The sequence below is a fragment of the Monodelphis domestica genome, chromosome 4 (assembly GCF_027887165.1).
Source record: "Monodelphis domestica isolate mMonDom1 chromosome 4, mMonDom1.pri, whole genome shotgun sequence".
Taxonomy (NCBI): domain Eukaryota; kingdom Metazoa; phylum Chordata; class Mammalia; order Didelphimorphia; family Didelphidae; genus Monodelphis; species Monodelphis domestica.
The window spans coordinates 21,477,049-21,491,179 of NC_077230.1; the positions used below are offsets into that span (position 1 = coordinate 21,477,049).

At 34.0% G+C, this 14,131-nt stretch overlaps 1 protein-coding gene across 3 annotated transcripts in view; it reads right to left on the bottom strand.

Moving 5' to 3' along the window:
- Window positions 1-10,168: 10,168 nt before the first annotated feature.
- USP9X (ubiquitin specific peptidase 9 X-linked) overlaps window positions 10,169-14,131 on the bottom strand; it is a 237,974-nt gene continuing 234,011 nt past the window's right edge. For all 3 annotated transcript variants that reach the window (XM_056826165.1, XM_007493340.3, XM_001366516.5), the window contains exon 45: window positions 10,169-11,792. In XM_056826165.1, coding sequence (XP_056682143.1) covers window positions 11,658-11,792 — 135 coding nt within the window. In that variant the 3' untranslated portion in view covers window positions 10,169-11,657. The remainder of the gene's footprint in view (window positions 11,793-14,131) is intronic.

The following is a 14,131-nucleotide window of genomic DNA, read 5'->3' on the forward strand; positions in this document are numbered from 1 at the left end:
GAAACAGAAATGCAGAAGAAAAACATGTTCAATCATAGTTTGATAGGGATATGCTCTGGGTTTTGATATTAAAGAATCACTCTACTGCAAATAGGAGTAACATGGAAATTGGTTTTGAAGAATGATACACGTATAACCCAGTGGAACTGCTCGTTGGCTTTGGGAGGGGGGGGAGTAAAGAGGGGAGGGGAAAAGTCATGAATCATGTAACCACAGAAATTTATTCTAAATTTAAAAAAAATTTTAAAGAAGAAAAAGAAAGTTTGATGTTGGGGAGGAGGTTGAAACTATTACTTAATGGTAAAAAGTGAAGTCAAGATGGCAGGTCAGTAAGAATTAGTAGAATGTCTTTTTCCCTCCACCTTTCTTCAGCAACTCCTACAAACAGTTACAGAAAATTTATCAGGATGAATCTTGAGGAATTCAAGAAAAAACAAACCAGTGAATCACTTTTCTATGCTTAAGTTGACACAGGGAGACAGAGATCTGTAGATACTGGAAGATAAGGTCTAGCCAGAATTGGTCCCAAGAATTCTAGTGCCCCAGGACTGTACCCAAGGGCAAGCTGAGGTCCTATACTCTCATGGAATGTGGTGTCATGCAGGATATAGGAATAAAGGTCAATTGGTGGCTCTGTTACCCTCTACTAGCATCAGTAACAGATGCAGATGGACATGCTGACGAGTGGCATTCCAGGGTGAGAAGCAGAAGTAGTGGACCCTAACCTGTGTTCTGAACAAGTAGAAAGTTCAAAAGCAAGAAATAAGTGTGGTTTATACCCCAGGAACAGAAGAGGGTCTCAATTCCATCTACTAGTCAAAACTGAAGACTGTAGAGGAATAACCAGGGTAGGAGTCCCTAAAAGGGAAAACTATCAGTCTGTCATGGACTCATCAGAACTTTTCAGCTGGCTGATAGTGCTTGAGTCCAGTAGCAGTCGACTATTGCTTAGATCTCAACTCTAGGCAGAAACTTGCAGGACTCAGACTAGGGGAACGGTGTTCAAACTTTGCCCTAGATCAGATTACTCTGGAGCACTGAAAGCTTTCAGCCCAAGGTGCCTAGGAGAGTCTAAAATAGTAACAACATACTCAATATCCCCAAGAAAGCAAAGAACCAGCCCAGACCTCTCCTCTAAAAGTGTGCAGAGCCTGGTCCTAACAAAGTTGAAAGTCAGGAAGTAGGCTGGAGTAATGAGCAAACCAAAAAAGAATTCCACCAGAAAAATCCAAAAATTTACTCCAAAACATCTGTAAGCAAAGCCTCAAAAGAAAAAAAAGATTGAACCCACATCCAACTAGAATTGCTAGAAGAAATGAGTTGATGTTTTTTTATAAACAAAATGAGAACACTAGAGGAAAAACTCAAGAGAAGAATTGGAAGAGTATGGAAGAAAGAATTGGAAAGGGAATTAACAGCGTGGTATAGAAGGCATAAAATCTCACCTAACCCACAAACCCCATGAAAATTAGAATGGACTAATAATAGTTAATAATGTCTTCACGAGAAAAAGAAATCCTTAGAAAATATTTTAAGACAAAGACTTTGAAAAAGAAAGAAAATGTAAGTGAATTTGTAGCAAAAATGACTGACCTAGGAAACAAATTGCTGAGAAAAAATTGGACTACCTAATGTCATGACAAAAAAAAAATACCCACTCATCATGTTTCAAGAAATCATAAGAAAAACTGTTTCGATATCTTAAAAAAAAATTAGAGGGCAAATTAAGAATAGAAAAATTGTATGTTGCCTTTTGAAACATCCAAATGAAAACTTCCAGGAACATTATGGCCAAAATCTAGAGCATCTACATTAAAGAAAAACTATTTCAAGTGGTCAGAAAGAATTCAAGCACCAAAGGGTCAATGTCAAACACTTGAAGGGATTTAAGGCACCCTGATCAGTGTAATGACCAACTGTAATTCTAGAACAAAAAGGGAAACATGCTATTCACCTCTTGAGAGATGAAAGATTAGTCAGAACAAGAATGTGTGTGTGTGTGTAGTGTATTACACTATACATGTTTGTAATAGGATATTTATTTTCCCATCATCTCAATTAGGGGTGGGAGAGCAAGTGGGTGGATTTTTACTCATAAAAAAATAAAATTTAATTAGAAAATTAATGGTGGGATTATCAGTGCATTCCAATTGCTTGTTATAGATCGCCATGGCTAATTACAACTTGGCTATGCTTTTCCTAAGCTTTTATTTAAAAAACAAAACAAAAAAAATTCGCTCAGGAGTGCGGACAAAAGTACAATGGAGTTTATAATCTTAACCCATAGGTTTGTATTGAATGATCACATAGTAAACAAAGTATTATGATGCAATCATAATACATTTTCAGTTTCACCCCCCTAGATGAGGGTCTAAAACAACCTGGAATTATACTAAATTCCATGCTCAGATTTATTGGAAATCTACTTGTGATTAGCATTGTCCTCATCAAACACTGTCCAATAATTTTAACACCAATTTTAAACTTATCTAATCATCCTGCACTTCCAAAAAAAGCTCTCAAATTTTGCTCTACATCAACTACATCAACATGTAGTTTCTCTTCTCTATACTTTCATAGCCCTTTGTACCTCTTATCCACTTATCATCTTCATTTTTCTTGTGCCCACTTATCATCTCGACCAGATTTCTAAAAGCAGGGAATTGTTTTCGTCTCTGTATCCTTAGAACCTGGTACTGTGCCTTGTACACAATAGTTGTTCAATAAATTTGTTAAATGGGTTTATTTTTCTTGGTAAAAATAATTTTAACTGTGGAAGCCAGGCCACTCTTATTCCTATCAACTTTCTAATGGGGTTCATTCTTTTAATCTTTCACCAATGTTTTCATGAGGTGAAAAGCTTTGAAAACACTGAATCACATTTAATTTCTTGACTCCTCTGCATTAGTATTAATGACTTCAATTTCTATAGCATTTTCAGATTTATAAAGTACTTTCCCAATAATCCTTAGGTAGGTATTGAGAGCATTATCATCATTTAAAAAAACCAAGGAACCTGATATTCAGATACAGTACTTATCATAGTTAATATGCAGGAGAGTGGAATTCAAGCTCAGGACTTCCTATTTTTAAAGCTTGTGTTTCTTTTCACTTTGATATTTCTGCCTCTGAAGCTAATTAGTTTGATCTCACAGAAAGACAGCAGTGGTTGAACTTCATTTTTACCAAAATAAAAGGCACCACCTAAATCTTCAAAGACAAAAATAGAGTTAAAATAAAGCTATGTAAATATAGCCTTTCAATAGATTTTTATACCTCAATGATACAGATACCGTTTAGATAAGACTGTGTCCCTTTAAAAGAGGCAAAAAGTTCTACATATTTAGTTCATCATCTTCAAGACTAATGATCCCAAACCAAGCATAGCTGTAAGTATCCCCAAATTGTATCCTTTTAGCACTTAAAAAAAAAAATTGAAACTAGAAGTAGTACAAATGCTCACAAGAATAGCTGAACTCTATCAGTATAACTTAATACAGAATAATTATTCCTTCTTCAAAATGGGAAAAAAAAGAAAATAAAACTTGTGGAGTGCAGAGGTGGAGGTGGTAAGGGTAAGAGAGTATGCATTTTGAAATATGATGCTAGCAACTCTACAAAGACAGTTCTCTAATACCAGATAATAACCCAGAGTTAATTGCTATGTGCCTGGTGGAGAAACTCCTCTTTGTGAGCTAAACTAGTATTTGGTCTACTATGTAGTCCTCCCTTCATTTAAAATAGCAAGTGGGACAAAATCAGATTTAAGGAAAATGACCCAAGCTGTCTAATTTATCTGAAATGGAAGTGCCTCATAAAAGCTCCAGCAAGGGAGTTTAGAGGAATTTATTTCATATGGGTGACTTTGCTGCTCAGTTCTGTTAACGTCATTCTCCATTCTCCTCTTCACAATTTTCCCATCTTTGGCCCCATGAAGAATTAAATGTCATTTCTGAGTTTCTGAAAGCACAAAAACAGAGCTTTTTCGAGGGGATTTTTTTTTTTTGCCTTATGTAACACTTGATAAAAGAGGATATCAACAAATGCCTCCCATTTTAACTCCGACTTGAATGAAAACAAAAATTGTATGCTCTTAAAAATACAAATGGCTACTGATGAACATACAGCTTATTTTTCATACACTTTAGATAACTACAAAGGAAGGTGCATCTTCAACCAAAACTGTTATTGTAGGATTTAATATAAACAAACCTTTTATTTTTATAATGTGGAAAACACTTGGGATTAAATTTGAGAATAACCACACACATAGCAATATTGCTTTATTAGCTATAGTAAATGGCTACTTTGGCTCCATGGAAACACCTGTTTCTCACAGCCCAGCCTTTTCTGTTAAACTCTAAGGAAGCAAACACCAGGGCCTAGTGACATACTTTCTTTTTGAAAAACAAAACAAAACAAAAACCAAAACCAATCCCACCAAAACAACCTGAAACAGGAGAATTTACAGCAGGCACAGAATACATCAAACTATCATTATGGAGAAGCAGCACCTCACTGCTATTCTCTTTCTCAGAGCAGTATTTCTAAGGTCATATGAATCATTTTATACCATCTCCCTCCCATTCCCCCAAGAACTGGCCACAGGCAAACAACTACAGCAGCTAGAAAAACAATGGCCCTGTTTTCAGGACGCTTATCATTTTCACATAAAGACTACCTCCCCACCCCCACCCCCCAAAATCTGGCTAAGGAAAAACAAAAGGTATATATTTTAACATTTAACACCATGACTCACATTAATGCTTCAAAACGTTTGCTCCTTAACTGAGGCCCAAATTAATTAACTATGTAGATAGAGGAGTTGAAAAATGGGATAATAAATTACTTTAAGCAGCTATAATCCCTTTAGAAGGAAAATGAAGCATTTCAAGTTTAATTTAAACACCTGTTAACTATGATTTTTCAAATGCACTATCCAAATTAATATTTTAAAACAAAACTCCATATAAATCAATCCTAACTCTAAAGTTGAGTACACATTAGCAGATCCAATACTTAATAACCACATATGAGTCTTCCTTTGGTTTAAAATAAATAAATATATATATATATATATTTGTACACTTTCAGTTCATACCCGATATTTAAAAAAATATAAAAATCCTAGAGTTGAACCAGATCCCATATAGTCACTGAACACAACTATCATGTTTTAAATCACCAATTCTCACAGTACATGATTATTATTTGCCCAGTACACTTTGGTATAGCAGGACCATATTCAAAAGTTTAAATGTGGATTATATATGTTTAACTGTTACTTCTCAAAGGCACCTGATAACTAAAAAATGTTGCCCTCAGTGGTTGCTTCTATTATCCAGTGTATCCTATGTTTAAGATACAAATTCTAAAAATAGGGTTTTTGAATGAAGGGGAGATGTTTCCAGCCCGGATATCTCATATCCTGCACATGTTCCAAAGAATAGCTACATTTTTTGAGAACTGAAAACAAGGGATAAGAAATATACATCTTTAAAAGAGCCACTATTTTTATCTTGCAGAGTAAGGGTACCCTTTTCAATGACTAAGTAGGTTTTTGGTCTATAGTCCTAAAAACCCATTATTCCATATTGTCATTTTCCAGCAGGAATAGAGTACCTAATAATTTCAGTGTGAAATGTGCATTTATGTAGCACTTGTCATTCAAACATTAACAGAGCATCAATCAGTGAACTTTGGTAGTTGTTAGAAAGACAAGGCAATTATTAATTTACAGCTAAATTTATGTTTTTGGTATTTAATTTTTAACTAAAAATTCCTTCAGCAAATATTGATTTTAATTCAGATCTAATAAAGGCTTATTTATTATCAATCAAAAACTTTAAATCTTCTTTTTCACACGAATAGATCTAGTCTGAAGTAAAGCAAGTTAGGCTTCCAAAGAGGATATGTTTGTGAGCTTTTGGAACCCTAAACAAAGTACTGAAGGAATTTATGCAAAATTATTTCAAGAAAATTGCTTCAAAGACAGATGTCTTTAAGAAAAATATAAATCTATTTTTAAAATAATTGATCTAACTAATGAAGTCCAATGAGACTTCTACTTTTGGAGAAGCACATACCCAAAGAGTGAGTTGTTTCCCTCTTATGGTTCTCCTCCCCTCCCCTCCCCAAAATGTTTTTTATAATCAGCAAACAACATCAATCAAAGCTGATGTCAATAGTATATTCCAGGTACAAAAGAGCTCAGAGAAAATGAATCAAGATGCATTATTTTCTCTATATCAATTATCAATTCTTTAAAAAAAAGGTTATCAAGCCTCCTGAGTACTTTTAAGGAGGTTTGATTCATGGACAATAGTCATTTACTTCATAGGCAGAATAAAATCATGAACATTTCCTCCTCCAACTCTTGGAGGCTGATTGCCCTTGGGGAATACTGAGAGGAGAGAAAGGAAGGAGACAGAGGGGAATTAAGGGAGGGAGAGAGGGGAAGAGAGAGATAGAGGGTGAAAGGGTGAGAGAGATATTGAGGAAGGGGGCAAGGATACAGTTAAGTGGGTAGGAATGGATAACTCCAGTAGTAGAATATTTCTAACAAAACTTAGAAATTACAAACTCCTGGGAGAGTTAGCTAAGTTTCTTAATGTGCCTAAATACATTTGAACACAAAACATAATTTTACAAAACCTGGTGAGGAATGGCAACTAAACACTGAACTTAAGTCTTCAGGAGCAGATAAAAATACTGATATTACATTCAATTTGCAGAAAAAGTGGCAGGATGGGAAAAACACTTAAGGGCAGTGAAAAGTTCTGTCACTATAAGTAGGCATTAATTAGGAAGTTGGAATAAGGAATCTTTAGTAGATCATTATTTCTAAGGCCCTCTCAGTTCCAGAAAACAATGATTCTAAGAATGTTAGCACTACATGGTACACCACTGGTTACTATGGGGCAAAAAAAAAAAAGTCAACATATCTTTAACACTTGTGGCTTTGAAAGGACCTAAATTTAACCTGTAGTGTTTTAGTAAATGACACATTTTAAAATGACATAGTAGTGTTACATTCATTCTTACCTTTTGGATAAATTATTTGAGGCATTATGACATAAATAGGGAAGCCTTGGAATCAGGAAGACCCAAGTTCAAGATTTGCCTTTGATAGGTTCTGTCCTGCCTTTGACACAGATACAGGCTGTGCAAACATGGGCAAATCATGTAATTTCTAAACATTTACAGACAAGTACTCTAAAACTTAAGTTGTGTTCTACATTTGTGGGAGTACCATAGAGTACCCTATGTTAATTAAATCACAGATTTGGATCCCTCTCCAAAATTCTTTTCATTCCTATATAACTTGTTTTTGGCATAATGAAGTAACTTTGCCCATACAAATCTATTTTATTACTAGGTAGATTTTAGGGATTTATTTTCCCCTGCAATTTTGTACCCATAAGTTTTTTCCTCATTGTATTTAATATGCACCTCTCAATTTTCAGAGCCTAAATTTTGTTAGATATTATTTGTAAGAGGTTAGAAATTTTCTTATTGTACAATCTGCAAACTACAGTGTGCAATCAAGAACTTCCTTTTTATAAAAATGCATGTTTTGCTAAGAGGTTTTGATTACGACAATGTGTGAAAGTAGTTTGTTAACAAAATTTTGATGATAGCCATTAAAGTTGAGACATTATCTAGAAAAGGGCTGCAAAGAATTTTTTTAGTAAAACCATTAAGTTAAATTTATTCTTCTCAAAAAAATGTAAATGCTTTCATTGTTTTCTTAGTAAATGCTACACCAATTCGCATTTTCATGTAATTATCAGTGACATTCGTAGCACAAAACATAGCAAAACATCTCAACTTTAATGTCTTTACAACTTATGTTGTAATCTTTCTACATCTGAATCTCAATTTTTCACATTGCTAATGGGTCTATGGTTTTAATTTCTTAGTAGTAAGAAATTGGGGGAGGAAATTGGGTGATTACAATCCAAGGATTTTCCTCTTTGCTCCTTGGTAATAAGGCAAATTAAAACAGAATTGAAGTAAAGAGAACTTATGGGACAAGATAAGTGCTTTAAATATAAAATCCTAAATTGAGGGAAAAAAACTGCTATTCTATAGTCTTCTAAATAATTTCCCACCATTTTTTCCATTTCTAAATATAATTTAAATCTAATACTTAAAGAATCTGATTTTGTTGTTATGGGTACTCTCCTCACTAAAACAGATTTCTAATCCTTTTTGACTTGGTAGGAAGGGTTTTAGAAGTTACTGTAGCTGAAGAATTCATCACCATCCAGTCAACCTAATAATAATGAATCTCTGAATTGAGATGGCCTGGTTCTCAGACAACTACAGTTGATCAGAGGGGCTTTCTTATCTTGGGAGGCCTTATTACAGACTTCTTAAAGGGATAGCATTCAAGAATGTAGGTCATTTTTGGTGCCACCACGAAGCCTCAAGGTAATAAGTTTGTTAAAAGTCAAAGAGCTCCTAATTTATAGTCTGTTGACTAGTACGCTAGTGGTAAACATTTTACAATAAAATTTAAGTTTTAGAAATTAACTAAAAAAGTTATAACAAAGAAAAAATATATAAAACATTTTAATAATTCTAGTTGTGCATACATAACTGCCCAAAGACACTGAGCTGGAAAAACCAATTATGATTGAGAAAGAAATCAATGAAAGTCCAAAACAAAAACCAAGAAACACGGTTAAGTTCAATTACTATGATACTCTTATTTTAGTCTATACCAGGCAGTGTGAAAATCTGGTTTACCAAATATCTTAGTAATAACAGCAGCAATGTAGTTTATGAAGTTGTACACTAAAATACTTAGGGTCCAGTGGGGTGAAGCCCTAGTTAACTCGGTTTCATTTAGTTGGAAGTGCTGAAAAGATGAATGTTACTATGGTAGAGAATTTTTTTTTCTTTTTTGCCATTTAGTACATTGCTTTTTAACCTTTCTGAATGGAAGACTAGAGATTCCTCAACAAATCTTTTAAATAGAATGTGTGTGTGTGTGTGTGTGTATACACATATATCAGTTGAAGGAAAATTAAATAACCTTTAGGCACTTTGAGGACTTATAATTTAAAATGTGCCATTTATATTAAAAAAACAAAACAACAAACTCAAAAATCACTACATTGCTCTCACAATAACATGCATTGTTAAATTTTCCAGTTGTACACTAATGCTTATTTAAAAATCAAGTGTAAAAAATACTGTGCACAGACCAAAGAGAGCAACTCTCTCTCTTAATTCAGTTTTCCTCATTACTGGTAATGACACAGACTAAGTGTTCTTCAAAAGGGAAGAATACAAAAAAGTTCACAAGCCCTTACCTGAAACAAAGAGGCTTAAAAATTCAAAGCAACCTAGGGCAGGATCTCCCATTAGGGAGAAAAATTCACAGCCTTAAAATGTCACAGGTTTTCCATGTCTATACAGCCACTACACTTAAAATTAAATTAAACATATTACACATTTTCCCTAAGGAGGAAGAAATGCAAAAATCACCTTTCAGATGGTGTGTTTAACAATAGTAACTGGTCCAAATAAAGCTGAAGTATTTTTGCTCATTATTGAGCAAGTTTTTAACTTGAATTAAACCTACCAATTTGAATCTCAAACGCTGTGTACAACTTTCAAGTTTTTAAGTCCAGGCTTTAATACTATAATTTAAAAATAAAAATATAATTTGTTGTTAAAATTTCCTAATACTACAGAAAACCTAGAAGCATAGATTGATTATATAGATTCCTGGAAGATAACCCCTCCCCTCCATTTTTTTCTTTTTAAACACCCTCCCTTTTAATCAAAAAAGAATGCAATTATATTTCTGTTTTGTTCAGTTCAAACTATAGTCTGTTTGAGTTTTTTTCCTATTAACTGAATTGTAAAAAACACCATCAAGCTTGTGCTCATTAAATATATATGTATATATAAAAACATACAAAAAGTACAAGATTGATCACATTAGGAAACTTTTACAGTGTCAAAGTCCTAATTGTTTCTTTTATCCTTAGTAAAGGCCAAATTCTTCTGTGCACAAAATCTTACTGTGACTGAAATTCCTGAATTCAGTGTCATGCTTTGGCATGCCATGCACAGAATTCAATTTTAATGTGCAGTCCTTCAAAAACAAAAACAAAAAAAACCCCCAAAACACACACCACAGGACAAAAAGTTCTTCTTAAATCAAATTCTATTTGTGAATTCAGCAAAATAATTTCTATAAAATAAAACAGCAAAATATTTAAATAGTATAGGGTGGGCTGTATCTGTTTTGCAGGGGTATTTGGTTCTTAGACAAGTTCCAAAAAAAAAAAATTACACACATTCAAGTTACCAATTCTCTGTTAAATACAGTATTTACTGATGAGTTTCTTGGAATCTTTAAACAAATAGTTTATTCTGGAATCGCGATACCTCAGAATTGTATTTGACTAACCAGTAGTTTCTTTTATAATCAAACCCTGCTTCTAACGTTTAAGATTTCTTTTATAATGGAAAAAGAGCTAAGACAATTCTTGTTTTCAAGTAGAATTGTGAATGAGCAGAAAACCAGCAAGTTAACTTGGTGCAGTGGTACTCCCAAGTATTGTGATTCTGACTTCCACTTCACTGGGATCCAGCAAAAGGAAAGTGTTAGAAGATTTCTCTAATAAGCTCTACCAAAGAAACAAAACAAGCACACCAAATACAGTCTATTATATGCTCCAGGCATCCTGGCATAGCAAATTTTTGCATATTTGTTTTAAATCTCTTAAATTCCTATTACTGAAACCTAAGTGTTCTTTATCCCACCCAGAGATAAACTGTTAAACATTAGATGTGAGGAACTTATGTGCAACTGAAAACCACCTGTTTATCTGTCACATTTCTCCCCCCCATTTTAATATTTTTATATTCTAGGTGTAAGAAGAAAAAGCTCTGAGCAATACAGCTGTCTCTTTGGGACAACTGCTGTCATTATGGTATTTTTTTTTCCTCATTGGCTACACTAACTTGGTGTGAAGCCATGCTAAATGTTACAGCATAACTATAGCTTCAAAGTGATTAACCTAATACCAGAATGAAAAAGGCAATGAAAAAGAGATCTAGAAACAATGTTACATCACCAATTTTCCACATCAACCAAATATTAAAAGGTTACCAGCCATTACGTTGCTCATAATAAAATCGACTCCAGTGGCAAAGAATTACATGAAATTATTGGTGTGGCTGACATGTATGGGCTCTTTTTTTGTTTTTTGTTTTTTTCTGTAAAGGAGTTGATCCAACTGCCTTGAGGCAGGCAACATCGGTTGGAGAGTGCAGCGGATAGATCAAGAAATTAAAATTTTTTTCTGTTTTCGTAGATCTGTGAGTTTCAAGACAAAAAAAATGTTTCTTGCTTAAGAATTAACAGTCAAACATTAATATACTATATACACCTTTGCCATTTACACATTAGCATCAGGCCATTTATTACAAAACACTATACACTTTCCACTGCAGGCGGGTTATATATTGACAGCAATTTTCTGCAGATAAGACAGTGAATAGACTCTCCACTCCAAGTTGATTAGGAATAGTTTTTTCTAGTTTTAAATATTAGCCAGACACAGAAAAAGGTTGGACTGTAAGGCCTGGGTGCACAGTCTTGATGGAACCAGTGAATTATGTGCATTTCACTAATCTTTTGTCTGAGGTGGGGAAACTTCTTCATTGCCTTCATAATTTTCTTGTGCTCGTTGGCCAGTTCTCTGAGGGTTGTTCATGTGATGTGCTGCTGGGCCTGTATATGGCTGTCCATGCACATGGTTATTCTAGGAAAAAATATATATGCATAATTAAAACTTTATACCTTACGAAATTTAAAATTGTAGGCAACATTTTATTTGAGAACATTTTTCATCTAAGCCTTACCACGTACCTTTTAGACACATTTATGCTAACGGTAAAAAAGAATGAAATCACCAAGTCAGTGAATCCAAATTCTACGGTGCCATTTCATGCAAAAGAAAAGCAGTAGAACAGAGTATAATACAAGAAAGTTTGGTATAAATAATAAAATAAATAACTAACTATTGTAATGCCCTTCATTTAGCATCATTAAAGTTAAACTTTGCCAAATCATTCTATGAAAGGTATAAAGTCACAGTGAAACTGAATAAGCATCTCAGAGATGCTCCCACAGAGTTGCTGGACAGGAAACATTTTTGTTGTCACAGTGACCAGTCCTATTTTTTTGTTCAGTCTATTGCTTTAATGTCAGGAAAATAAGAATTGAGTGGGTCAAGCAGTGAAAATGCCTTTTGCTGGGAGGAAATAAACATCACACGCATAATGGATTAATCTGTAAACTTGTGATAAAACATGGCTTTATCCTCACAGTAAAGATCGAAACATTTAAAGAGTCTTATTTCACTTACCAACTGCTCTGCTGAGAACATCAGTAAAGAGGGTAAGATGAAGGGAAATAGGGTTGGTGGGAAAGGAAATTATGTTAGCAGATGAAGGACATATAAAATGATTTGGAAATAAGGAAGAAAAATCTAGTTTCATTGAAATCCACTAAGTTACATATAATTGAACTAAAAATTTAAAAAAATCTAGTAAAACTGATTAGGTTTAAGAGATTTAATTCATAATATATTTTTACTTTTTGTAGGTATGGAATAATAAAACAAGATGCTATCTAGATGGACGCAAGATCCTGCCTTTAAAACGTATCCTGAGGACATGATTTTGGTGTACTTTTACTTAAGGCATAACAAAGAGAGTAATTGAATTTATTTGTTGTTGTTGAGTCATTTCATTTGTGTCTGACTCCCTGTGACCCCATTTTTGGGTTTTCTTGGTAGATAAGTCTAGAGTGGTTTGCCATTTCCTTCTCCAGATCATTTTCACAGATGAAAAAACTGAGACTAACAGAGTTAAATGACTTGTCTAGGGTCACACAGCTTACAGCTGAGACTGGATTTGAAATCATGAAGATGAATCGTCTTGATTCTGGGCTCGGTACTCTATCCACTGTGCCACTTACCTGTCCCTGTTGTATTTATATCATAGGATATATATATTCTGAATTAATTATTCTTAGAAAACATCCATTATAACAAGCAATGGATAAATAATAAAAGTAATCTATGATTTCCGCTAAAACTTTTTGGCCACTTAATCAATTTAACTTGGAAAATAGAGTTGTTTTACTCATTCAAAAGATTGTCATTTTAGTTATTTGACTTTTTAAATGTGACAGACTATAATAAATGAGATTCTACATAGATATGTACAGTGACTATAGAGTCTCAAGCTTTTTTATTTTTTGAAAGATAGGCATGCTCAGGATAAGTCTAAAAGGTCTGTAACGAGGAAATCAGTCTATTGGCAGGAAACAGGAATTAACTAGGTAGGAGAAAAGTGTTATTAGCCAAAAATCCAAAATGTATTAAAAAAACTCTATTTAAGTAGTGGTAAGGAAGAAAGAGGTACCAAAGAGCGGTAGAAAGCACATCATAGTGGGAGTTAGGAGTCCTGAATTTAAGTCTTGCTTTACCACTCAGAGTATGTGATCAGAAGTAAGGTCACTTTATATAGGTTTCTGTTTCCTTGATCTGTAAAATGAAAGGACTGAACTAGGTGATCTGCAAAGTATCTTCTAGACCCAAGTCTGTGGTTTTAGGGTTCAAGTGAGTGATTTTTATTAGCTCTAAGAAAATTAGCAATAGTTGCTAGGTTCAGAGAGCTGATAAAGTCCACTGGATTTCCCTTGAGAATCTTGGGGTCAGAGTGGAATAAGCAGCAATACTGTTTGCCTTCTGAACTAGGGTTCATTAGATACCCTTGCCTAGGATAGGGGTGATTCCAGAATTTGGAAATGGGCTAAGTTTACAGGTATATATTAAAAAACTTTCCTATTGATATAGAATCCATCAGTTTCCATTAAAAAAAATTTATATGTATTTTGGGGATGTGGATATTTTTGAATATAGATTCTGATCCTTTATTTCTGTGATCATGAATTTAATCATTGATTAGTATCTTCCTCAATGCATTTCTGTCAAGCTTTACAAGAGGCACGGTGTTTCAGTGAACAGAGCTGGCCTCAAAGCCAGAAAACTCTGAGTTCAAGTTCTGCCTCTGACAAAAGCTCACTGCATCA